Source organism: Lepus europaeus, chromosome 4, assembly GCF_033115175.1.
Source record: "Lepus europaeus isolate LE1 chromosome 4, mLepTim1.pri, whole genome shotgun sequence".
Classification (NCBI taxonomy): domain Eukaryota; kingdom Metazoa; phylum Chordata; class Mammalia; order Lagomorpha; family Leporidae; genus Lepus; species Lepus europaeus.
The window spans coordinates 162,431,379-162,458,399 of NC_084830.1; the positions used below are offsets into that span (position 1 = coordinate 162,431,379).

The 27,021-nt window shown below is 53.0% G+C and overlaps 1 protein-coding gene across 2 annotated transcripts in view; it reads right to left on the minus strand.

The window, feature by feature from the left end:
- Positions 1–9,540, minus strand: part of KCNN2 (potassium calcium-activated channel subfamily N member 2) — a 105,783-nt gene extending 96,243 nt beyond the window's left edge. The window contains exons 1-3 of one of the 2 annotated variants that reach the window (XM_062189302.1): positions 9,504–9,540; positions 8,141–9,381; positions 7,627–7,722 (exon numbers count right to left, since the gene is read on the minus strand). In XM_062189302.1, the coding sequence (XP_062045286.1) occupies positions 7,627–7,722; positions 8,141–9,373 (1,329 nt within the window). In that variant the 5' untranslated portion in view covers positions 9,374–9,381; positions 9,504–9,540. Of the gene's footprint in view, positions 1–7,626; positions 7,723–8,140 lie in introns of both variants that reach the window. The other variant, XM_062189303.1, reaches the window with a different exon arrangement.
- Between the last annotated feature and the right edge of the window lie 17,481 nt (positions 9,541–27,021).

The following is a 27,021-nucleotide window of genomic DNA, read 5'->3' on the forward strand; positions in this document are numbered from 1 at the left end:
TCTGTTTCTCTCTCTCTCACTAACTCAGCCTATCAGAAAAAAAAAAAATATTCATTGGGGGCCAGTGCTGTGGCACAGCAGGTTAAAGCCCTAAGCTGCAGTGCCGGCATCCCATATGGGTGCCAGTTTGAGTCCTGGCTGCTCCACTTCCAATCCAGCTCTCTGCTACGGCCTGGGAAAGCAGTGGAAGATGGCCCAAGTCCTTGGCCCCTGCACCCACGTGGGAGACCTGGAAGAAGTTCCTGGCTCCTGGCTTTGGACCAGCTTAGCTCTGGCTGTTGCGGCCATTTGGGGAAGATGGAAGATCTCTCTCTCTGTTTCTGTCTCTACCTCCCTCTGTAACTCTGTCTTTCAAATAAAAGAAAAGAATATTTAAAATTATTGGAAAAGCAACAGGAGTTTACCCGGGCAGAATATAAAATTTCCTTATATAGTTACACAGCAAGCACCATGTCTATTACACGTAAGAACGCTATGAATAACATTAGCATCACATGAATCATAAGCTTCTTCAGGCAAAATTAGACGATTCCTAGCCCTTTGCATGCTTTCCCATGTTTCCAACATGAATAGCTATTAACCGTATAATCCAGACAGGGAAAAAACAAAAATCTTCAGAGAAACCACATTTGACCAGGAAGCCCGAGAGAACTCCTTAAAGTGGTCAGATTGGTGCCATGTCCTGGGGCCGTGAATGGACTGGGAGATGACACCGCTGCCCATGGAGAAGGCGTGGATTGCAGAGGGCACCAGGCTGTCCACCTGGCTGTCGGGGCGGTGTGGGGTACTTTTTTTCTCCCAAGGGCCACTTGGATATTTATAACCTCATTTGCAGGCCCATGCAAAGTTATCAGCTCATACATTAGCCTGCAATAGAGTCATTGGATTCCAAGTCCCGCTTACGGTTGTGTGACAGGGCCAGGCATGACTTTCCAGGCTTTATACAGCCCCCATAGGCCTGACTGCCCCCATCCCTGCGAAACCAGGGAAACACGGGTTGGGGCAGCTGCGGTTTGTGGAGGTAAAGTCACTTCAGAGGCCAAACTGAACAGTGTGGACGGGCAGATGGCTAACACCTCGCGCACCGGTGTTGTGGTTGTGGGCTCCTTAGGCACATGGATCAAGCTCCCAGCCACCATGAAGCTAAGCAACAGTTCAACTGCCCAGGACGGGTACACTCACGGGGCGCCCACCACTAACACGGACGGCGTTTCAGAAGCAGAACCCAGCACAGATCTGCCCATCCCAGAGACAGTCCACGCACAGAGCTTCCTAAACCTTCCAAGATTTGCCAAAGGAACCTCAGAGCGATGATCCAAGCAATGGTGACGGCTGGCCGACACCAAGATGCTACCGAGCGGGGTTGGTAGATGGAGAAGTAAACACTCAGTTTCCCGAGTGTCACTTGGCGACAGCTCCCGCGAGGCCGCCAGGGGAAAGCCATGCTTCCGTGGAAGGAGGCGGCAGGCCCGCTGGGAGGTCCCGACTCTGCCCAGCACGAGGCATGCCTCACTTCTTCCCTCAGAGTTCCACCACACGAAGGAGACCCAGGAGGAGGACGGGGCACGGACGCCCAGGGACTCCGCACTATCTAAGCAGGAGAGCTTCGAGGCGGACTGGACCCACGCTGGAACGGTTGCCGTGTGATCCTGTGAGGGGGGACTCTATTCATCCTACGACACGGGAAACGACAACACAGCTCTGCCTCTGCCACGCCCCACCAGGAGCTCCCCCAGATCAGAGGGGACCTCCAACTTGACAGATCTGCCATTGGCCGGCGGCAGCCACCTCAGCCCCAGGCACTGTGCCGGCCGTCGGACCCCGGGCTGAGGCTGCCCCGGGGGCTGCTCGTCTCCTTGACTCCCTCTCTGGAGCTGCGGGATGAGCGACTCTTTCTGCTCCCTCTCGGTGATGTCATCCATTCCCGCGGGCCTAAACACAGCTTCTGTGCCGAGAACCCCAGTGTCCATTTCCGGGCAGACCTGTCCTCGGCGCCCGGGTCCTCACCTGCACTCAACAGCAGTGGGAGACACACTCCCAACTCCTTCCCCTCCCAGCACCACACTGCACGCACGCCTCGTGCCCAGCCCTGGCCTGCCACCCCAGCAAGCCCACCTTGCCTCTACCTGAGCATGCACTGTCCACCCATGTCACAGCTGCCGAAACCTCCCCCCAGAGCTGTCACCTCCTCGAGTCCTTGTGACCTCCCGCCTGGTGCATAAACCTCCGCCCCCAGCTTCCCGTCTCGGCCCTGGGTGTCCCTCTTCGCAGCACTGCGCGTCCAAGAACTGTTTCCTTTCCCCTTTCCTTAACCCCTCGGAATGCGGGCTCCTAGGGGCGAAGACCTTGGCTGTCTTCATCCCTACTGTATTGGCAGAGCTCAAAAGGCTGACAAGCCAGACTCCATCTCAGCACAAGGAAATTCTTCCTACATGTAAGAGCTGGTGAGCAGTGGAACAGAGCGCTGGCCACACACAGGAGTGGTCAGTCTCGGGAGGCAGTTCCAGCAGACACTGTGCACCCAGGGTGATGCACAGGGTGGTGCCGTGCTGGGTGGGTCCCCTCCACACCGTCTCCAGTTTCATAAACAGAATTCTGAGGAAACTTTAGCTTGAAATACGCTCTCCAATGCCGTATGAGTTCCTAAGGAGCAGAAACCCCCTCAAAAAAATCCAACACAATCGCGTTCCCTCCGCTACACCAGGGCAGGCTCTGACCACGTCACCAGATGAGGCTGGGGAAGATACAAGCTCATGGCGCCCATCAAGCAGGTGCACAAAACATGGCCCAGAGCTGGGCAGGGGGCTGCAGGAAACCATGCGTGGGAGCCCCCGGGCTCCCCTAGCCGCTGGTCTGCTCGGTACCCGTGGCGCCATCACTTATTTAGCGCTGCACCCATCAATAATGCACGGCCAGAGCAGGGAGGCCGTGCACAGAGACTTCACATCCCCAGCCAGAGGCCAAGGTCGCCCTCCAAGCAGCGCCACGTGGGGCGCCCCAGGCCCACTCCCGCCTCACTGCCTGCAGGGTTCTCACAGTCGCCCTCAGAGACCTCAACTCCAGTCCAAGTTTTCAGCTTCCTTCAGCTTCATTGACCTCCTCTGGATTCTGCAAACTCAGACCGTAAAGATGTGGCAAACAGGTGCCAGCAGATCAGATCGGATCACCGCAGAATCCAGGCAGGGAACCTGCGCGGCCCTAAGCTCTGTCCTCACGCAGCTCTTCTCCAAATAAACACCTCGGACTTTAGAAAGCCAGAGATGATAAAAGTTCCTTTTCTGTGATAGCCACACACTATGGAGAAACAACACGTAGGGGAGCAGGAATAGAAACTCTGCAGCATTTCTGAAGGGCCGGTGAGCGGCACCCTTCCCCGTACACACAACCCCTCTCGGCCTCGGCAACCTCACTGATGCGAGTTTGCCCTCCGTACATCCCCTGATGGGTGGATTGGAGTTAACACACAGCATTATCGATAAGCAAAACCAACAGGAACATCTTAGCATCATTTGCAACAGCAAAACCGAAAGAGCTCCCAGCTGCCAGGCAGCTCGCAGCACAGGGCTGGCATGGGAACCCACAGAACATCCCTAGACAGGAGGAAGTGCACCTGCTGACAAAGAATGTGACAGGTCTCCCTGCCCCAGGAGTGCAGGCCTCCAAGATCTAATAAGGAATAAAAGCAGAGTAACTGCGTATATAAACATATCTAAATAATCACTCTCGAGCTTCTGGAAGGATACGTAAAAAAGGTCAGAGTGGCGACATCTGAGAGGCAGGCAAGAAACTTTTCGGGGCTGTCAGACTGACTTTTACTGTATTTGTTGTTTCACTGGCAAGAGTAACAACTATAGACGGTATTTTCTGCGGGGTCTGGAAGTACCCACTCTTTCTCTGTAGGAAGCCAGGGGGTTGGGGAACCACTCCTCTCCAACCAGGAGCCTCTCCAGCCATAGCTCTGTAGAGTCCATCTCTGGAAAGCTAACTGGAGAAGGCAGGAGCACTTATCCCACTGTAAAAGTTACCGAAGAAAAATCAACGTTCTCCCCAGAGCTGGTTACTCTGTGACCATGTTCTTAGCCACAGAACACAGAGAAGCTAAAATGTTTCCCAATTCAAAGTACGGCACCTGCCATTCTCCCAAGTCCCGGGAGAAGCACAGAGGGTGGCTGCCCCAAGGGCTCCTCTGCCAGCTTAGCACCTGTGCCTGTCAACCTTAGAATACCCAGCAACTCTTTCCACTAAAACCCCCTCGAGAAAAAGAGGTTTTTGATGTTGAAGATCTTGAACTCTGGTATTTATTCCATCAGAAAACTACCTCCCACACCACTGCGGGTATGAGAACAAAAAAAGGAAATCTGGCAATTCTACCTTGGTTCTACTGACAGTGAGTCCATCACCTTGAAACTGGTCGAGGAGAAGGGACTCACTTGTTATCAAGCAACCTTTCCACGTTGAATACGAACTATTCTGATGGCGTCTTCACTGTCGACGGTCACAACCCCTACGTATGTATTAAAGCTTGTGGATTGAATGTGTCCATTCACCTATCTGCCTGGTGGCTTTACCGATGACTCTGGAAAGCACGGTCACATGTCTGAAAAGATGTGGTATCTACTTCCTGAAACCCGCTACCATGAAATCTAATTTTATGTAAGCGTTCTAACAGAAAAAGTGATTACACCTTCGGTTGTGAAGAGCAAAAGTAATTAGTGAAATGAGCACACGATACGGCCCTGTGCACTGAGCTGTCTCTGGTACTGAAAAATGACACCAAAGCTGAAATTTCCTCAACTGTGCTCACCACGGCCCCCGGTGACTCACCTGAACCGGGTACAGACATTTTATGAAAGGTCACCCTGACTCCCCTTCCGAGCCCCCCACGAAAACGCCAGCACCTCCCCAAGCTTAGATAACAGCACCCGAGAGAGGACAGAGGGCCAGGGAGCCAGCAGAACACCTGACATTTCCTGAGAGCAGGGGCAACCACATGACGCACCAGAAACCGCTAGAAGCTGGCACGAGCCGAGCACCACACTCACATGCTAAGAAAGAGCTTAGAGGCTGTGGCTTTAGGGGACGTGCTGCCCCAAGGACAGGCTCTGCGTGCCAGCCGTAACCCTGCCCGAGCTCCCCGAGCCAAGGGCAGCCACTATACTTGGGACGCTTTAAACTAAAACACGCCCGGGAGCCTAAAACTTTTCAAGGAAGAACAGCACCTCTGAGAGTGACGTTGGGGTGACATCCAAGGGGGGCACGACTCAGCGCATGCCAGGCCCGCTCCGAGGACTCCCCGAGAGAGGGACAGGCTGCAGCCTCCCTGCTGTCTCCTGGTTCGGGTCGGGGCTCCCGGCTCAGGGTCTTCACAGCCCCCTTTCCATTTCACTTTCCTGCTTGGAGGAGCAGCTGGGATAAGAATGCTGGGCTTCAGCTTGAGGGAGAAATCCCACTGCATGAGACCCTGAGAGTAAAAGCTGTGCCCAGGAGAACCAGAGAGACCTGAGACTCCATCTTGGAATTACCCGTAACTGTGGTGGGTTCAACAGAAACCAAAAACCGTGGAAAACGGACTGAATTTTTACAAAACCCAAGATTTTGCAGTGTTTGCACCGGTCAACAGGCAAGGAGGCCCCTGCACTTATTCCCCAACGGTCCACTCTCTTCTCACTCTTCTGCAGAGACCCTCATACACACCCACGCATCTGCAGACCTCCCCCCACCCCAGTCTCCGGGAAGAACCAAGGGACAGAACGCTGCCCACCATGCAGTCCCTGGGAAAATGAGGTTTCCCGGGTCCTAATTGGTTTCAGGTTCTCACACAGGGTCGATTTCTCTAGAAGGAGAAAGGCACCCGCAGCCCCTCTGCAGATCCCATGTACAACCTGCCAAGTTCTCTCAGTACTCTTTCAGAAGTCAGTGTTTTCAAGACACCTTGCTCTTGAGAGCCACGCCAACATCCTCCTCCGGGAACACCGGCTTCCTCGAGGGCAACACTAGGAAAGCTGACGCTTAACGCACAAGACCACTCTAACAGCAGGACGCGTCTTCAGTGACTTGATTTGGCCAAACACGTAAGAACACATCAGAACACACAGGTCACAAACCAGACTTGCAGATCTACAGGGACACCACAGACAGAGCCATGTCTGTGTTTTGGGCTCTGCCAGACAGCAGCAGAGCAGCGCGCAGTGGGGGCAGCCTGGGGCGCAGGCTTAGAGCTGGCTTTGCCCCTGACTGGCGCTCACCTCTCTGGCTCCAGCATCCTCACCTGCGGACTGAGCCCACGGCCCCGGACCCCCAACCTCTTCCTTCCTGCTTGGCTCTCGGTACTGGCAGCCGTGTTTGTCCTGTCAAAGTCCCACTTCATAACCCTGGAAATGGGCTCCAGAGCCCCAGATCACCAGCACTGAACTAAAAATGGGTCTGCTTAAACAATCCTAATTTTCAAAAGATCTAAATAACGTGTGCCTTGTTTTGCAGCTGCGGCTTTATTCCTTTATATCTCCCTAATCCTCATCCCCTTACCTCAGCCCCTGGAAAACACACTTTGCAAACCTTGTGCCAACACAAGAGCAAGGTGATGGAATGTCCCCCTCCTCACTTGGGGTCATCCATGCCTCTGTTTTCTTTGAGGAATCCTTAATGCTAGCTTCTTCCCTACATAGTATGTATTTCCTAATCGCTACCTTAAAGTAGTGTAACTTAAATGAATACTCAATTACTTAAGTGGTGAGCCATCCACACCATTTTAAAGCCAAGCATAGCCTAAAAAGAGAAAGAGAGAGAGAGAGAGAGAGAGAGAGAGAGAGAGCAAGAAAGCAAGCAAGAAAGATCCATCATTGCAAATCCTAAGCTGGAAAATCCCAATCTAATTTTTGAGAACTAGTTATTAATTTAAGAACCTATTCCTTTGCCCGTGGGCTACAGTGCGGCAAACAAGTAACAAAATGACCTGTCAATTCTGTGGCCAGTATTCTGACGCTGGGATTCACCGCCAAACCCAAGAACAGAGCTCCCGGCCGCATTTAACCTAAACAAGCATCCCCTGGGAACACAGCTCATGGGGGCTGGGGCTGCAACTCTCAGATGACACCTGGGGAAAAAACGTGTAATGGTTGTAGCCGAGAATCAAACTACGAGGCAACGCATAAGGAACCTGTATTCTTCACTTAGGACAGGTTTTTTTTTCCTAAGAGAACATCGGGGTCTAGGTGTATGAAAGGGTCATACCTTATTTATAGAAATTATTAGCTACCTCTTCCCTAAGCAAAGTTATACCAGAATGTGGAGGGACAACACCTCCCGTGACGGTCACCGGCCATGGTCAGGTTTGTCAAGCAGGGACACACAACCCTTGCCCCTAAGGTGGAGGGGTGGATCCACCTAAGGCAGCCAGGGCTAAAAGCCTCTGGGGTGTAACACATTTCAGAAACTATTGCGTGTGTCCAGGCGGCACTGCCTCGTGTTGTTTTCCACTTCTTGGAAGGGCCGGTCAGGTGCTCACCCAGGAACACAGCCCCGCGTGTCCTGCAGCCTTGGGCAAGGACACGAGTGCCCGAGTGCCCGGGGAGGAAGCCGGGCCGCCCTGCGCTCCTGCAGGCTGCGCGCGCTGGCAGAGCCTGTTACCTGGATTTCCCTGGCGTGGTACACGACGATCAGACCGAGCAGGATGACGGTGGAGAGGCTGATAAGGCATTTCAGAGCTAAGGAGTACAGCGACGCCTGCAACACAGTCAGACACAAGCGCTTTTAAGAACCCATCCTCCGGGCCCCTGGGGGTAGGGGGGTCCCCGCAGGTGGACCCGCGCTCACAGCAGGGCAAGCGGGTGTGTGTACGTGCGGGGAATGGAGCGGGGGACCCCTTGTCCGCGGAGCGAAGCGAGGGGCGCGCGAGGCTGGGCGGCCGGGTCCGCGCCCGGCCAGTGAACCCCGCGAGGAAGTTCCTCGGAGTCCAGCGGGGCTCCTGGTCAGCGGCGCCACCCCCACCCCCACCCGGCATCCGAGACGACCGTAGCCTGCGGTCCCCACCGACTCCCAGCGCACCGCTCGGGGAACTTTGGCGTCCTCGCCGAGCTGCCCAGCAGCGCCCCTGGGCGTTCCCAGCGCTCCCGCCGGGGTCCCCGCAGCGGCCCGCGTGTACCTTGTCATAGGCGCCCCAGGACAGCTCGGTCTCGATGACCATGACCACAATGCCGAACATGCCGAAGATGAGCGCGTAGTCGCTGAGCCGCTTGCGCTTCTCGAACAGGGCGCGCCGATGGCCCAGCTTGTAGCCGATGTTCTGGTTCTTCTTCTTGCTGGGCTTGGGGCCGCCGCCGCCCGCCCCGTACAGCGCCAGGTTGTTGGAGTTGTTGTGCTCGGGCTTGGACACCACGATCTCGGGCGCCGGCGACGAGGCGGCGGCCGCGGCGCACGGGGAGGACGCGCCGCCGGCGCCGGGAGCGGGGGGCTGCAGGGGCTGCGCCTCCGAGTCCATCTCGTGCAGGTTCCGGCGGGACGCGCTCAAGTTGCTAAGCGGCCGCATGACGCCCCCGTTGTACCTGCAGCTGCTCATGGCTATTTCGGTGAAGGGGTTGCTCTCGCGGCGCGCCTGGGGCGCGGGGTGCTGGTGGGGCGCGGGGTGCTGGTGGTGGTGGTGGTGGTGGTGGTGCGCGAGCGGCGGCCCGGAGCCCAGGCTGCCCAGGCTGCCCGTGGGGCTGGCGGCGAGCTGCAGGCGGAGGCACAGAGGGGACTGCGCGGCGGGCGCGGGCTGCGGCGCGGGCTGCTGCCGGCGCGCACTGGCATGGCTGGACGGCGTCAGCTCGCTCACGTTGAGCTGGCTGCCCCGGCGCGACGAGCAGCAGCAGCAGCACGACGAGCCCGACAGCGGCGAGGAGGTGCGGGTCCGCAGGGCGCCGCCGGGCGAGGAGCCGCGGAGCAGCAGGGACAGGTTATCCCCCGCCCCCGCCGCCGCCGCCGCCGCCGCCGCCGCCGCGGGCCCGGAGGAGGCGCAGCTGTTGCGCCGGAGGCATGGGCTGCTGCCGCCGCTGCCGGGCGGCGGGTGCGCCAGGTGCGGGTGGTGGTGCGGGTGCGGGAGCGGCGCGAAGGGCGCGCACGGCTTGTCCTGGCTCGGCAGCGGCTGCTGGCAGTGCAGGTGCGCGGAGCGCGGCGGCGGCGGCTGCTGCTCCGGGAAGAAGCCGCGCTGGAACTGCAATGGGGTTTCCATGTCAGGGCTGTTAAAGCTGCAGGGAGACCAGGCGGTGGTGCACCCTGCGCAATGCGTTATGGTCGGGAGCGGGGACTCCTGCCGCTGGTGCGAGGAAGGGCCCATGCCGGCTCCGGTAGAATCCAGGCGGCGAGTCCGATTGGCTGGGCGCACCAAAACAATGGGCATGACATCACCTGCGGGGACCAAGACCGAGCTGGCGGCGGCGGGCAGCGGGGGGCCGGGGAGGGGGTCTAACGGGGGAAGCCCCGGGGCGCACGCCAGGCCCGTACCAGGCCGCCCGCTCGCCGGGACCCACCTGCTGCTCCGGAGCGCCCCGGGCCCTGTCGGGCGCCGGGAGCCCCCGTGCGCTGAGGCCGTGCTGCGGGGGCGACCGAGACGGGAGGCGCGCCCTGGCCGCCGCCCCCTGCCCGGGGCCGGGCGCGCTGCCCTGGTCACCTGCGCCCTGCACTGCAGCGCGTCGGGCCACCCCGGCCATGGGCACGCGCGGCGCAGCCCGTGCGGAGCCCGGCCCGCTCCCGCTTCCTTACGCCCCTGAGCGGCGATGCAGCCACCCCCTCGCCCCACGCACGCCCCCTCCGAGAGGGGACAGCGGCTGGGTCCGCGTGGTGGCGTCTAGGCTCGGCCGCTGCGGGCGCAGCCTCTGGGATCCGCGGGCGGGCGGGCGGCAGCGGCCGCGCTGCGCTCTGGCCCGGCGAGCCTAGGCGAGGGAAGGGTTAAGCGTGCGCGCCCGGGCGGGGCCGGGGGAGGGGATCCCCGGCGTCCGCGGGCGGGGCCGGCGCGGGCTTCCCGGGTCCCCCCGGCGGGGGCGGAGGGCTTTCCCCGCCACCGCCCGCTCACATGCGCGCCTTCTGCGGAACATGAGGGGCTGGCGCCCCCCGCCGCCAGCTCCCGGTGTCGGCGCTCAGGGTCCCCGGCGGCCGCAGGGGCTGGGTCCGCGGGCTGCTCCGGCCGTGGGCAGGCGGCTCGCTCGCGGGTCTGGGGCTGCTCGGGCCGCGGGCCGCCAGCTCCTCGTGGGCTCGTCCTCCTCCTCACCTGCAGCGGACACACAGCAAAGGCGGGTCACCGGTGCGCCACGCGAGCGCCCCCCTGCCCGGCTCGGGGATGACTGAGCGGCAGCGCAGCGGGCAGGCCGCGGGTTTGCTGGACAGGGCCAGCATGGTGCTTTCTGTCTGCATCCCCCGAAAACACCGAGTGGTGCGCTCTGAGGTCGGGCGCCATGACACACAGCGGCGGGGGTCCCCACGTTCGCATTTCTTTGTGCACTGGAATCCCCGTCTCCCCCAGAACCATCGATTGGCCAGCCATTTGTTTGCGTGGTAAATTGCGGGTCTGCAGTGCCATTTTTGTGTGTGTGATGGCAATGAAGATAATTAGACCCAGACGTTAGTGTGAAAGCGGATCGCCCTCATTAGGTAAGTGGAGTTCTCATTGGGATCCAATTTCTTGATATTCTACTAGGCGCTGCCCCAGGTTGCTCCCCTGGAAGGGCCTGGGGGAGAGGGGGGAGGGAGCCGGCGTGGGAGTTCTCCCTGCCATAGAGTGAATAATTCATTTTCTGACATGAAGGCAACAGACCCAGAAGAGAAGGGCAGGGAGTGGTTTTGGGGCCTGGGGGAGCAATGCCGGCAGGACTGGAATCGCTCCGTGGTCTCTGCCAGAATAGGATCCTAGGGGCTGAAAACCAAAGAGCATTTTGTTTATCAGCTATTATAAAGGGGCGAGGGTGGTTGTAGTCCCCAAATCGTTCAATAAAACTTGCTTTGAATCATGACTCTTGGTGAATTGGGGAAGCAGCTGATGCTGGACAGATTATTGAAGTTTCTAAAATTAAAAGCTATTCAGTTCCTGGTCAGAAAGGAAATTCAAGTCCAGGATGGTGGTGCGAGGCGGATTAAGCCACCACCTGAGACCCAGCTTCCCAGCACTGGTTCAAGCCCCAGCTGCTCCACTTCTAACCCAGCTTCCTGTGAATGCCCCTGGGAAGGCATGAAGGCCCAAATGCTACCCACGTGGGAGTCCCAGATGGAGGCTGGGCCTCGAGGTTCAGACTGTCCCAGACCAGGCTGATGCAGCCTTTTGAGAAGTGAACCAGCAGATTCAAGATCGCTACTTCTCTCTCTCTCTCTCTCTCTCTCTCTCTCTCTCTCTCATATGCCTTTCAAATTTAATACATCTAAAAAAAAAAAAAAGAAAGAAAGAAAAGAAATTCACCAACAGAAAACCCATCCAGACAAATGTTACAGCCTCCTTCCAGCTGCTCTATCTACCTGCTTGGGAGAAAATGACCATCCTTACAAATCTAAACACTTAAAAGCAGTTAGACACATTTCCCTGGAAGATGACACAGACTTCCCTCTCCAGTATCACCCCAGTTACCAGCACTCAATGAGACATACACTTCTAGAGTTATTAAAATGTATTAAGAAAAACAGCAGATGCACGCTGTGTGCCCAACTGCCTTTGCCAGACAGCGAATGGAAGCTGGAGACTGCGGTTCGCAAGCACAACCACGCAGACAGTGCTGCCATCTTTGGCCCCAGGTCCCTCGGTGCTCGGCTTTGGAGTAGCTGCGGTCCACGGTGTTCAGGCTTCCTGAGGTCCCCAGGGAGGAAGCAACACACAAGACACGCATGTGGGACTGCCAACCCCAAACCCGCACAGCAGCACTCAGCCCGGCCGGCACTGCGGGAAAAGCTCCCAAGACATGATTTTTGCAGGGGGGAAACAGCAGGCCAATCAGACACTACCCCTTTCCCCTAAAGGAATCCTCTGATCACACACGCACGCAGAAATCCATCTGGCCAACACGCGTCTGCACTCGGAGAGTGGGATGACTGTCAGCATGAGGAGGGAAACCCGAAATACGAAGCCGGCAACTCCGTGTTTCCCTCCGAGTCTGGCGCACCCTACACGACCGGGTTTCGATGGGGTCCACTGCAGAAGTTCCTGTGTGGACCCTAAGAACAGGCACGCCGTACTCTGCTTATTTTTTCCTGGGTGGGACTGTGGGTTCACATGAACATGCAAGGTTGGACAGTTACAGCCACAGACACAGTCTTGCACGTGGCCACGGCTTTGCACGTGGGAGCTCTCCAGTTACACCTGTGAGCGTGAGGAGGGGAGGGGAGGGAGGAAACGCGGGAGGCTTTACAGAAAGGACGCAAATCAAGGGCCTGCAGCGGCCAGCGGTGAGCGTGCAGAACACGGCGGCTGCTGCTGCTCCTTCCACACAGCGCTGCCAGCGCTGGAATTCCCCTGGATTAACACCAGAGGTCATCCTCACCCACACAAAGCTTCCCACCTCTCATCAATTAAATATCTTGATTTCCAGCATCGTGGTTTTGGTAGAAATTACATCTTTTCTTTCTGGCCTACAACAGTCACGGTCCCACACACATAAACCCTTACACACACCCTCACACACACATATACCCTCACACAACCACATACTTTGATATACACAGCAACACACACACACACCCTCACATACCCATGTATCCTCATACACACATCCTCACACACACCTTCACACACCTATACCCTCATACAACCACATACTGTCATACACACACATCCTCACACAACCACACACACATACCCTCCTCCTCACTTGCTCCCTTCTGCCCCTTACTTGCACAGCCCCTCCACCCTCACACATACACACACACCTTCACACACTTATACCCTCATACAACCACATACTGTCATACACACACATCCTCACACAAGCACACACACATACCCTCCTCCTCACTTGCTCCCTTCTCCCCCTTACTTGCACAGCCCCTCCACCCTCACACATACACACACACCTTCACACACCTATACCCTCATACAACCAAGTACCGTCATACACACACATCCTCACACAACCACACACACATACCCTCCTCCTCACTTGCTCCCTTCTGCCCCTTACTTGCACAGCCCCTCCACCCTCACACATACACACACACCTTCACACACTTATACCCTCATACAACCAATTACCGTCATACACACACATCCTCACACAACCACACACACATACCCTCCTCCTCACTTGCTCCCTTCTCCCCCTTTACTTGCACAGCCCCTCTACCCTCACACATACACACACACCTTCACACACCTATACCCTCATACAACCACACACCATCAAACACACACATCCTCCTCCCCACATGCTCCCACTTCCTCTCACTCCCACAGACCCTCCACCTCACACCCACCCACACCCACATACATACACCCTCATACACATACACCATCCCCACACACATCCTCACATACATCCAAACCCTTACACACACACCCACACATATGCCTTCACCACACATATACCCTCACACAACCACACACCCTCATACACACATAACCTCATTCCCTCACACACATAAGCTATTACACACACTCCACACATCCTCACCCACACACCCACATAAACCCTTGCACACACTGCACACCTTCACACACACATCTTCACAGACATACCTTCACACACACACACACACACACCTTCATACATGCTCACACCCACACTCACACACCCTCACACACATATCCTTATAGACATACCCTCACACATACCTTCACACACACATCCTCACACTTACCTCAACACACACACACTTGCTCACACCCATACCCTCACACCCACACCCTCACACACATATCCTCACATATACCACTCACACACATACATATTCTCATACAGCCACACAGACCCTCACACTCAAATCCTCACACACACCACTCTCACACACATATCTTCACACAACCACACACATATGTTCACACACACATATCCTCACAGACACACCATCACTCATGCAACCAGACACACCCTAACACATATTTTCACACACACATCTTCACACACACACACACTCGCTCACACACACATCTTCACACACACACACTCGCTCACACACATATCTTCACACACAGAAATATCTTCACACCCTCCACTCACACACATACATATCCTCATACAACCGCACACGCCCTCACTCACACACTCACACACACACACACAGGCTCTCCTGGCAGAATGACTCTGAAACCGCAGGCGTGGGGAACACTGCACAGTGTCTGCAGTGCCCCTACATCTGCCTCAGGTTGTGTTATGCCACGCGGTGCGTTTCCCTTCCTCATGGGGAGCGCCTGTCTGTGCACCGCAGCGGCAGCCTCTCTGGGATCAGGAGTCCCTGCTCCACGTCCGGAGGCGTCCCAGCACAGATCCAGGGCGGCTCTTGCGCACGCGCGAGGACTGGGAAAGCCTGGCCTACAGCTTCGGTGTGTGTCTGAGCTTGACCTCCTCCTCTGCTGGGCTGAGTCCTAAGGCACCGCGGGGTCTCCGGTCCTCTCTGCACTCACCTCCCCTAGCGCGCAGTCCCAGGGGGGATCAGCAGGTTATCAGTCCTGCTCTCAGCACAACTTTGAAGCTTCCTGAACCCTAAAAACACCACTGTTCCGCAGGTGCACACTGTCCTAAGCACACAGGAGATACACTATATTCACAGAAACCATGAAAAGAATCATCATCATGTACATTCTACACTGCCACTCACTTCTTAGTCCTCCTGCGTATCCTGCCATTCCGGAGCCGGTTAGCCTATCTACGAGAGCTTCTGTGGTGCTGCACGCGTGTGCACACACACACACACACGGTCAAAACCCCGCTGCGTGTGGACGCGAGGGTATTGACGGCTGCGTAAGTCACAGCTCGTCTGTGGCACGGCACTGCAGGGAGGCGGGAGACGCCCTCGGAGCTGTGACGCAATGCCAGGCTCCCAGGCCCTGGGGGTGTGCTCTCAGACACAGGTCTCCAGGAAGCTCCTGAGCTCCTGTGAGAAGGCTGTCCCCAGCCTCTCTCTGCTCATGGCGTGAGATGTGGCCGCTCACTCGGATGCCTACTGCACCCACCGCCATGCCCTCCACCGCCAGCTCCTCACCAGGCCCCAGCTGTGCAGACACCATGCCCTGCACCCCCAAAGCCGGAACTCCACAAGCCTCTCCTGTCGGCTGCCTCGGGGGCTTCCTCATGCGAAGCTGACTCACACTCACTGGCATCTTGTCAGGAGAAGTGAACTTGCAGCCATTAAATGGGTGAACAGGTTGAAACTGCTGACCCTAAGCTGTCTCCTTAAATTCTCCTGTGGATTGTAGGAACAAATATCCCCTGGCAGCTAAAAACACATGCCCAAATCTTAACAAGGAGAAACCACAAGTGGACAGCTGTGATGTGGTTTCCGAAGCCGTCTCTCAAATGTTGTCTGAGGTCCATCTCCCAATAGCTCATATAGGAGGTGGCAAACATTTTGTTGGCATCTCCACCTTACAAGTGAGGATAATCCATGAGCTATGGAGCCCTGCACATGCAAGGCGACAGAGCCAGCGGGCAGCCAGGAGAAGCACAGGCCACGGCAGTCCCCAGCCTGCAGGTGCATCTGATTCACACGCTGACCGCTTCTCCCCTCAGCAGAGGAACCACCTGTGGACTCCATCGGCTCGTGCGGGAGCAAAGGGCCAGTCATCGCCAGGATGCTGTCTTGTTTGGGTTTCTGTGATCTTTACCTGTCGTCCTCTCATCAGCTTTGTCTGGTGAGCAGAGCTGCAAACCAGGTGTGATGGACCAGCACTGCTGTGCACCTGCCTGCAGGTCCAGGGTATCTAATTGCAAAATGTCTATTTTAAAACCAGCAACAGATTTCCAGGGTGCTCAGACTTGTTCTTCTACCCCCTCTGCTGCCAGCCTGAGCCTTCCTCATTTTTGGCCGCATCCACAATGGACATTGGGAGGCAACCAAGGGTACTGGGAAAAGCCCTCCTGTGTCATTACATAACAAGGGTAAAGGCTGGTAGGACTTACAGTGCCCTGCTGCAGCCTGGCTCCTCAGCCGCCCTCTCACTGCTTCTCGCTTCCCACCCAACAGCGAGGGGAGCAGACGGAGGAGGCCAGGCTGCCCGTGTCCCACAGCTGGAGCAAAGAGGGTGCAGAGGGGACACCAAGACAGAAAGAGCAGCTCTGAATCCTGAGGTCGCAGTGTCCACTTGGTGGTCCCAAAAGCACCAGGCTACTCGGTGCAGAGACACAGGAGGCTTCCCGAGGGCTTACCCTCCCCTCCCAGGTCCCACGTAACGGTGTTTTCTCCTCCCTCGCGGGGTTAGGGCACAGGATGCGTCACCTCCTTTTCCTCTTTGCCCATCATAGCCCTGCAGGTTTCTGTTTTTTTTGTTTTGTTTTGTTTGTTTGTTTTTTAACCCCTTGCCAAACAGGCTCAGCACATCTATGACCGTTTGTGGATGTATTCTTCCCTTCCTTTCCAGGACTGTTTCCGTTCCACACCTCCTAATCATCGCCTTAGCGCAAGCGCCGAGCGGAGGCTGACTTGTGGGAAGGGAGAGCCCAGGACCTGCTAAATGAGGTAAGGTGCAGTGGCCTCAGGGAGGAGACGCGGAGTGCTAAGCCAGCGTTGTCACAGAAGGTGGGTGCGTCCTTACCCAGCCGGTCGGGTCTTTCAAAAAGACGACTGTGCGTCAGTGTTACTGCCGTTTCATTTTACGGCTGTACATCCATTAGCGCTTTCACTCCAGTGTTTTCTTTACTCATGTGCAATAACTCCACGTGATACAACATGATATACACTGGACAATACGGTGGGAAAAACAGCCACAACAGAGCCGTGCTAGGCCAGGACGGCGAGGAAGCCTGCGACCTGGCACAGTGCGTTCCGCCCGCCAGGAGGAAGCCCTCCCAAACGTGCTTCAAGTGAACTGTTGAGCGCCTTCTTTCACAACATAGTCTCCCAGCAAGAGTACTGAAGGTGGGGAGCCTCCCATGCTATGGGGTTCAGAGGAAGGACACCCACAGATCTTCCTCCTCCTGTCCTCCTCCACCTCCGTCAGCTTCACCCTCCATCACCAGCCCACGGCAGCAAGGCTGGCCGCAGCGGCTCCCAGAAACCGTCCACACCCGCAGCCCAGCACTGTAACCCCCTCCTGACCCACCCCAGCCCTGACCGGTCCTGCGAGACTAGCCAGAGGGAAGGTTTGGAGGTGACCCATCCAGCAGACAATGTCGATAAACACATAGAAAGCATACAAAGAACCAAATCGAAAATCCAGAGCTCAACAGCACAATATCCCCAGTGGAGAGTTCACTAGAGGGGCCCCCTCATGGATCTGAGCTGGGAGAACAGGGATCAGTGAACTTGGAGGTAGACCAGTGGAGAATATCAGGAGAGAAAAAAGTTCAAACATAAGTAGACAGAGCCCCGAGGAACTGGGGACACCGTTAGGCGCACAACGTACAAGCACAGAAGATGAAAAGAGGAAAGAGAAATAAAAGCAGAAAAAAGATGCAAAGAAATAATGGCTAAAAACATTCCACAGTTGGTGGAAAACACTAGTCTACACTTCCATGAAGTTCAACCAACTCCCAGCAGAATAAACCTATACCATCCATACCCAGTCACGTCCAGTCACAACAGTACAAACCAGAGCAAAGTGAGAAGTCTTGCACTTGGCAAGACAAACACCACGTGTCTAATGCACTGGGGACCACAGTAAGATGAGCAGCTGGCGTCTTCTCAGCAGTGGTGGCCAGGAGGAGGCGGGATGAGATGGCCAAGGGACTGGAGGAGAGAGTCCGTCATGGTGGAATGTCACACACAGGAACAGCATCCAACATGAAGACAGTGCCCACCCCATATCGGAGTGCCCAAGGTCAAGTCCCGCCTCATGCCAGCTTCCTGGTGATGCTGCCCTGGGAGGTGGCAGGTGATGGCCCAAGGGTCCCTGTCACCCACGTGGGAAACCTGAATGGCTCCTGGCTTCAGGTTGGCCCAGCCCCTACTGCTGTAAGCGTTTGAGGAGGGAACCAGCTCACTGAGGGGCTCTCTTCTCTATCTTATTGCCTCTCATTTTCTTTTAAAAAAAAAAACATGAATACAGGCCCAGCCACTGTGGCGCAGTGGGTTAACACCCTGGCCTGGGGTGCTGGCATCCCATATGGGCGCCGGTTCGAGGTCTGGCTGCTCCACTTCCGATCCAGCTCTCTGGTGTGGCCTGGGAAAGCAGTAGAGGATGGCCCAAGTCTTTGGGTCCCTGCACCCATGTGGGAGACCTGGAAGAAGCTCCTGGCTTCAGACTGGTGCAGCTGCGGCCATTGCAGCCAATTGAGGAATGAACCATTGGATGGAAGACCTCTCTCTCTCTCTCTCTCTCTCTCTCTCTGCCTCTCTTCTCTCTGTATAACTGACTTTCAAATAAAAATAAATAAATCTTTTTAAAAAATGAAGACAAAGTAAACTTTCAGAGAAATAAAAACTGAGAGAATCTGTACTAATAGATCTTCCGTATAAGACATACTACAGAAATTTCCAGGCTGAATGCGTTAGCGCCAGATGGCACACTGAATACAGACAACAAACAAGAATGCCAGAAAGGTAATTGTGTGACTATTTTTTAAAAGTATAATTTCATAATTTTTCTTTCTCTAAAATTATTTATAAATAAATTTCATTAAATAACATACTCCCATGATACTGTTTGGTCTATAATATAGAAACATCACAAAAGATAAAAGTTGAAGCAGATGTGTGTTGGACTATAGGAATGACACCAGAAATGGCAAATAAGGTTACTATAGCAGACTTCATGGAAACGTACTCACTATCTTCTATTCTCACTTCTTTATAAAAAATTAGGTTATTGAAAGTAGCTGTGATAGAGTCCAGTGCTGTGGTGCAGTGGGTTAAAGCTCTGGCCTTAAGTGCTGGCATTCCATATGGGCGCTGATTCAAGACCTGGCTGCTCTGGGGCTGCTCCACTTCCGATCCAGCTCTCTGCTATGGCCTGGGAAAGCAGTAGAAGATGGGTCAAGTCCTCGGGCCCCTGCACCTGCGTGGGAGACTGGAAAAAGTTCCTGGCTCCTGGTTTTAGATCAGCCCAGCTCCGGCTGTTGTGGCCAATTGGGGAGTGAATTATCAGATGGAAGACCTGTCTCTCTGCACCTCTCCTTCTCTCTGTGTGTAACTCTGACTTTCAAATAAATAAATAAATCTTTAAAAAAAATAAAGTAGCTGTGATAATGTGTGGTGGAATGAGAAGGCCATGCCAAGATGGCAGCTGGTAAGTGAGCGTCAGTTACTCAGGAATGGCTTTGGAACCCACCTGGCAAAGGAGCCTGCCTGTTGCCAGGCAGTGATTGGTTAGGGCATAGACCGCCCCTTGACCGGATTGGCTGCCTTGGCTATATAAGCTGCTGTACCAACTGAAACAAACGAGTCTGCGGGCTGCTCGCCTCAGGCCTGCTTTCACCCCACTCCTGGGGTCTGTGTGGTGACTCCGTGCCTCTTGCCCCCACCACGCTCCTTCTCTCAGAATGAATCCACAGCAACAATAATGTATTACAGGAATTGTAATATGCACACACTTGAGGGCACATCACAGTTTGTGGATGTGGAATTAAAAAGTACTTATTTTGGTGCCAAAAAGCATTTTGAAATCCATGCATATTTTTTTTCTTAATATGCATTTTCCATAAACTTTTAGAATCTGCCTCATATAATATATACCACAATAATAGCACAAAGAGGGGAGATGAGACTATATATATTTAGAAATAAGATTTCCATATTTCACTGAAATTAAGTAGTCTACACTAGAAGTAGATACCAAACACTTAAATGTATATTGTAGGCCCCAGAGAAACCACAAAGAACAGAACCCACATAGACATGCAAACAGTGAAAAATCAGTAAGCAAATTAAAAATGCTAAGCTTAAATTTTAATTCAAGGAAATGGTAAAGAATGAAGACAGGAACATAGCACATATCAAAAAAACAAAAAGTAAAATCAAAGACACAAATCCAACCACAGCAGTAACAGTAATGAGCATGAATAGATTAAACAAAGAACAAGCAGACTGTCAGAGAGAATTGTTTAAAATCCAACTTTTTGCGGTCTTCAGGATATACACTGTAGATAAAAAGATTCCAAGTAAGTTAAAATATGGAAAAATATATACCATGTAAACCACAATTGTAAGAAAGCGGCCATGGCTCAACAGCAAAACCCGACATTAGAGAAGAAAATGCGACTGGTGACAGAGAGGGCAGTTTTATGACGACAGCGTCAATCCGTCAGGAAAGCAAGACAACTACAAATGCAGAGAGAACCACAATGAATGAGGGGAACCTGACAGAGGGGAGGGACCGTCAGACAATTCAGCAGCATCAGCTGGAGACATCCCACTCCACCTTCAACAGAACGGCCACACAGAAGGTCAGCAAAGGCTCAGCTGCTGCGCCCCCAGCCAAAGGACTGGCTTGTTCTCATAGCACCCCATCCTTCCAGAGCAAAGCGGGGATGCGCTCCAGGTACGCCATGTGCCACCCCATAAAATAAGCCTCAATAAAATTAAAACGGTCAGAATTATATGAAGGTGCTGCCTGACCATAATGGAATGAAATTAGAACTTAAAACCAAAATGGCAGTTAGCAAGAAATAAAACATGCTCCTAAATAATTAACAGTCAAGAGTGAAACTACAGCAGGAACTAGAAAAGATGGAGAGACAAGTGAATACAAAAATATAACATGCCAAAATTTATAATATGCCTTAAAGGCAGAGCTTAGAGGGAAATTTATGGCTGTGAATGCCTAATGTGAGAAAAAAAAAGAACTATCTCAAAACAGCAAGTCAACCTCTCACCTTAAGGAACTGAAAAAGAAGAGCAAAACAAAGCCAGAGGGAATCCTAACAACGAGGCTGGGGCCACCGCTGTGGGGCAGTGGAGTAAGCCAGGGCTTGCAGTGTCTGCATTCCACAAGGGCGCCCGTTTGTGTCCCAGCTGCTCCAAGTCTGATCTGGATCTGCCCTCCTGCTAACGGCCTGGGAAAAGCAACAGAAGATGCTAAGTGCTTGGTTGGCCCCTGCTACCCACATAGGAGACCTGGATGAAACTCCTGGCTCCTGGCTTCAGCCTGGCCCAGCCTTGGCTGGTGTGCCATCTGGGGAGTGAACCAGTAGATGGAAGATCTCTCTCTCTCTCTCTCTCCCTCTCTCCCTCTCTCCCTCTCCTCCCCTCTCCCTCTCCCTCTCGCCCTCTCAGCAACTCTGCCTTTCAAATAATTTTTTTTAAAAAGAAAAGAAACTGGCTAGACCTTGATTAAATAAAGAACAGAAAAACAGAGAATATCAATGACAGCTAAAGTTAGTTCTTTGAAAAGAGTCAGCCAAGTTGACAAATATTCAGCTAACTTACCAAGAAGAAAAAGAACCTGCCCTAATCAGAAAGAATCAGAGGGCTCACTACTGACCTCACAGACATGAAAATCAATCCGTAAGACAAGGGTATTGCCAACTCTATGCAAACAGATTGACTTAGCTGGAATAAGCAACCTCCTAGAAAGATACAAATAAGCAAAACGGACTCAAATAGAACATCTGAATAAGAATATAAAATGGTTAGATTAGCAATTTAAAGACTTCCTGTAATGAAATGAGCACACCCAAATAGCTTGACTAGAGTCCACAGTGTATTTAATCAATAAGAATTTAATCATAAGAATGACTTCTCATAAACTGTTCCAAAAAATTCAGGAGGAGGACACTTCCCAACTGTGTTTAAATGCCCAAATGGAAGAGTTTGCAAGAAAACATATGGATATCATTTATGAATATAGATCCAAAAATCTTCAACAAGTCAGTCTGAATACCATGACATAAAAATATTATGTGCATGTCCAAGCAGGGTTGATTACACGCATGCAAGGTTAGTTTAACATCAGAAAATCAATTACTGTAATACAACACCACAGAACACAGTCATCTCAAACAGACACAGAAAAAACACCTGACAGATCCAAACCTCTGGGAAAAACTCACCCAACACGGAACAGGAGTTCAGGTGAGGCCAGTACTGTTCCAACCTGTAAGAGGTATCTTCAAAACATCCATGCTCACATCAGACTTACTGATGAAAGACTCAACGCTTTCCCCTTAAATCAGAAGTGAGACAACATCTGTTTTCCCATTTCCATTAAATATTGTATTCGAAGTTCCAGTCAGTGCAATTAGGCAAAAAAACTAGGGTACACAGATGGAAAGGAAGAAATCAAACTACACGTATTCACACATGACATGACCAGAGAACCCACTAAAACATTCTCTGATCTAATACACACTTCCATCTGAATGTTAGACCATAAGGCCAATAAAAACACTGCATTTCTATACACTAGAAATGAACAATCTAAAAATGAAATTTAAAAAACTCCATGTGTGATGCCATCAAAAATAATACAATAACTAGAACTACAACAATAAAAGTGCAAAACATATTCTCCGAAATGAAAAAAAGCATTGTGAAAGAAATTAAAGACATAAATACGTGCAGAAGTAGCCCATGTTCACAAAGCAGACTTAATAAGGTTAAAATGACAATACTCTATAAACGCCTAACATCCTAGTTGAATTTTTGGCACAAAACTGATAAAAGGATCCTAAAATTCATGTGGATATGCAAGTAGCCCAGTATAGACAAAATAACTTTTAAAAAAGAACAAAAACTGAAGGACTCACTCTTACTGCTACTGTAATCAACATAGTGTGGTATTGGCATAAGGACAGAGACACAGATCAGTGACAGAATCGAGAGTCCAGAAATAAACGTTTTACATTATGGTCCGCAGACTTTGCATAGGATGTCAACATAATTCAGTCTGGAAGTCCATTTGCAAGAATGAACTTGGACACCTGCCTTATACCATACACAAAAATTAACTCAAAAGTGATCAAAAGTGATCAAAGCCCTCAATGTCAGAACAAATCTGTAAGCCTCTTAAAAGCAAGCATACGAGTGAGTAGCTGTGACATCTCTTAGACAGGGTACTGAAAGTCAACGCTACAAAAGAACAGACAAGTACTTCCTCAACAGTACAAACTTTAAAGCTTCAGAACTCCACCCAGGGGCTGACGCAGTGCCACAGAGGGCTCAGCCGATGCCTGGGAGGCCCGCACGCCATATGAGAGCTGGTTGGAATCCCAGCTGCTCCACTTGTGATCCAGCTCCCTGCTAATGCTTCTGAGAAAGAAGGCACCAGAAGATGTCCCCAGGTGCTTCGGCCCCGATGTCCACGTGACAGAGTTGCAAGGAGCCCAGCTCCTGGCTTCGGATGGCCTGGCCCAGGCCATTGTGGCCATCTGAGAAGTGAACCAGCGATGGAAGCTCTCTCCCCCTGTTCCCTCTCCCCCATCTCTTTCTGACTCTGTCCTTCAAATAAACATGTACGTTTAAACAAACAAACAAAACCAGAAAGATTTCCATCAGGCACAGAGGGAAGTATTTGCAAGTCACAGATGTGAAGAGCGTCCCGTATCCAGTGACATAAAGAACTCTCCTGGCCAGCGCCGTGGCTCACTAGGCTAATCCTCCACCTGCGGCGCCGGCACCCGGGTTCTAGTCCCGGTCGGGGCGCTGGATTCTGTCCCGGTTGCCCCTCTTCCAGTCCAGCTCTCTGCTGTGGCCTGGGAGTACAGTGGAGGATGGCCCAAGTGCTTGGGTCTTTCACCTGCATGGGAGACCAGGGGAAGCACCTGGCTCCTGGCTTCAGATCGGCATGGTGCGCCGGCCACAGCGCGCCAGCAGTAGCGGCCACTGGGGGGTGAACCAACGGCAAAGGAAGACCTTCCTCTCTCTCTCTCTCTCTCTCTCTCTCTCACTGTCCACTCTGCCTGTCAAAAAAAAAAAAAAAAAAAAAAACCCTCTCATAACGAAAGAAGCTACAGCATAAAGACAAAGCCTCTGAATAGACATTTGTTCAAGGAACATATGAAAAAGGCAGGGAGTTCATGAAAATACATGCACAAACTGTATCAGACACCATGGAAATGCAAATCAAATGCATAATTAGATACCACCTCAATACTTCTAGGAGGCATATATTAATAATAATAATAAAATAATAAACAGAAAATATCAATTGTTGCCAAAGATGTGAAATATGAACTCTCAGGCAGTGCTGGTGGCAATGGAACATGGTACAGCCGCTTCAAAAACATACTCAACACAGAGTTACCGTGTTACCAGCAACTCCAGTTCAAAGTCTGCGCTCAGGTGAAGGGAAAACCTCTGTCACTACACAGATATACATCCACATACAAAAGCTTGTATCTGAGTGTTCTCTGGCAGCATCTTACTGAAAGAGCACATAAAAGAAAGTAGAAACAATTCACATGTCATCAACTGATGCCTGAAAACATGAAACACGACAGATCCTGACCGTGGGATATCACTTGTTAGCAAAAGACAAGGAAGTACTGACGTACAGCGCAGCACGATGAAGCTTGAGAGCACAGGAGAGACAGCGGTCAAGAGAGCCCACGCTGCGTGTGACTCCATCTGCAGGGGAGTCCAGGACAGGCAGAGCCCACCGTGACCCCCTGGCTGGGGTGCCGGGAAGTCCAGGACAGGCAGAGCCCACCGTGACCCCCTGGCTGGGGTGCCGGGGAGTCCAGGACAGGGAGAGCCCACCGTGACCCCCTGGCTGGGGTGCAGGGGAGTCCAGGACAGGGAGAGCCCACCGTGACCCCCTGGCTGGGGTGCCGGGAAGTCCAGGACAGGCAGAGCCCACCGTGACCCCCTGGCTGGGGTACAGGGGAGTCCAGGACAGGCAGAGCCCACCGTGACCCTCCTGGCTGGGGTGCAGGGGAGTCCAGGACAGGCAGAGCCCACTGTGACCCCCTGGCTGGGGTGCAGGGGAGTCCAGGACAGGCAGAGCCCACCGTGACCCCCTGGCTGGGGTGCCGGGAAGTCCAGGACAGGCAGAGCCCACCGTGACCCCCTGGCTGGGGTGCCGGGAAGTCCAGGACAGGCAGAGCCCACCGTGACCCCCTGGCTGGGGTACAGGGGAGTCCAGGACAGGCAGAGCCCACCGTGACCCCCTGGCTGGGGTACAGGGGAGTCCAGGACAGGCAGAGCCCACCGTGACCCTCCTGGCTGGGGTGCTGGGAAGCAGCCAGGAGCCCTGGTGATAGGTGCAGTGTTTCTTTGTGATGCAATGGAAACATTTCACAACTGCTTTGTGGTGATGGTTATACAACTCTGCAAATAATACTAAAAGCCATTGATATGTGTAGCTTAAATGGGTGGATTTATGGCATGTGAATCACATCTCAAGACAGTTAAAAATTGATAAAAATTCCCCTAAATAAAATGAGTGTTGAAATGAAAGTATCAATTTAAAATGAATTCATTGGTGAGACAACCTTTGATGTATCAGATCAGGGAGGAGGAAGAAGTTTTCCTACATGTCATAGACAGCTCCCATCTATGCATTTTAGGGTATTTGGGGAGTCAAGATTTTTCTCCTGAGACTCCAGACAAATGGCTTGTAAATCTTAACAGTAGCATGGCTCAGTGATTGTCTTAAGAAGAATTTCAATGTATGACTGAGCTGTGGCTTTTTATTTTTCAGTTTTTGAAAATAGATCTCTCTTAATTACATAAGAGTATACTTCAACAAGTCCATGGAAAATGGAATTCAATGGTGAGTTTATTTTGGTGCAAAACGTCTTTGAAATTCATGCATAGAAGCATTTTTAAAAAGATCATGGAAAATGTGTGTTACAAAAAACTATCCATGGGTTTAAAATTTTTTTACACTAAAATAAGCTTATCTTTTCATTCTACCTTTCCATGAACTTAAAAATATTTTTGTTTCTTTTGAGAGGGAGGGAAAAAGGGAGAGAGAGGACATTCCCACCCTGGGCTTCACTCCCCAAATGCCTGCAAAGGCCAGGGTATGTCCAGGCTGAAGCTGTGAGGCAGGAGCTCAATCCGGGGCCTCCATGTGGGTGGTAGGGACCCAGTGTCTCAGCCGTCACCTGCTGTGTTAGTAGGAAGCTGCAGTTAGGATCCAGCGCCAGGAATCCAACCCAGGTATTCTGGGACGTGAGCGTCTTGACTGCTAGGCCAACGCCAGCCCCGTTTGTAAACTCGTCGAGGTACCCTCGTCTCGGAAGCAGATCAGGCATCTTTTGTCCCAAGTGGAACAGTTAAAATCACTGTCATTGAACAGTCCTGAGCGACCGTGTGACGAAACAGGAAGCTCCTCTTGGGCCGACTGGGACTGGCCGTCCGCAGTGGTGAGCCCGCTAGCTGTCCCAGCACGCTTTGCAATCTTGGACAGGCACTCAGCGTCGTAAGGCCCCTGGGCATTTATCAATGGCAGCGAGGGAGCACAAGTTTTCCCTCTTGAGGAAGGCAGTGAACCCGCCCTCCGCACCCAGCCTGCTCAGAAGCACGCGCCTTAAAGGACGTTTGTCTCTGCAGGCAGGGAGACACCCCCCAGGCAGCAGCACGTGGGTGGCAGGGGGCTGGGCTCTGGGCTCAGGCTCACAAGGGGAGCCCCCACGAGGAGCTGAGCCCGCAGGTCAGCCCCATCTCCCCAGGCGCTGCACACGGTTCTCCCAGCAGGGACAGCACAGAAGCAATACAGATCCGCTGGTCATTCCCATGCTGCATGGAGGCTCCTGGACTCCGGGGTTTCGTGTGTGTGTGTGTGTGTGTGTGTCTTTTTAGCTAAGGAAAATGTCATGCTTTATTGAGCTCTATGAAGCACTCTGTTAAGAGTAAAATCCCTTTATCTTACTGGTCCTATGGAGAGTGGAAGATGATGACCCCAAAGGTAAGTTCTAGGAGGCGTGCCCAGCCACTGCGGTCAGACTGACAGAAGTGGCTGTAGCCCTCGGACAACTTCCTCGGGGGAGGGCGACCCCTGTGCGTGCTCACAGCTGAACATCCACAGTGAACAGCATCCCT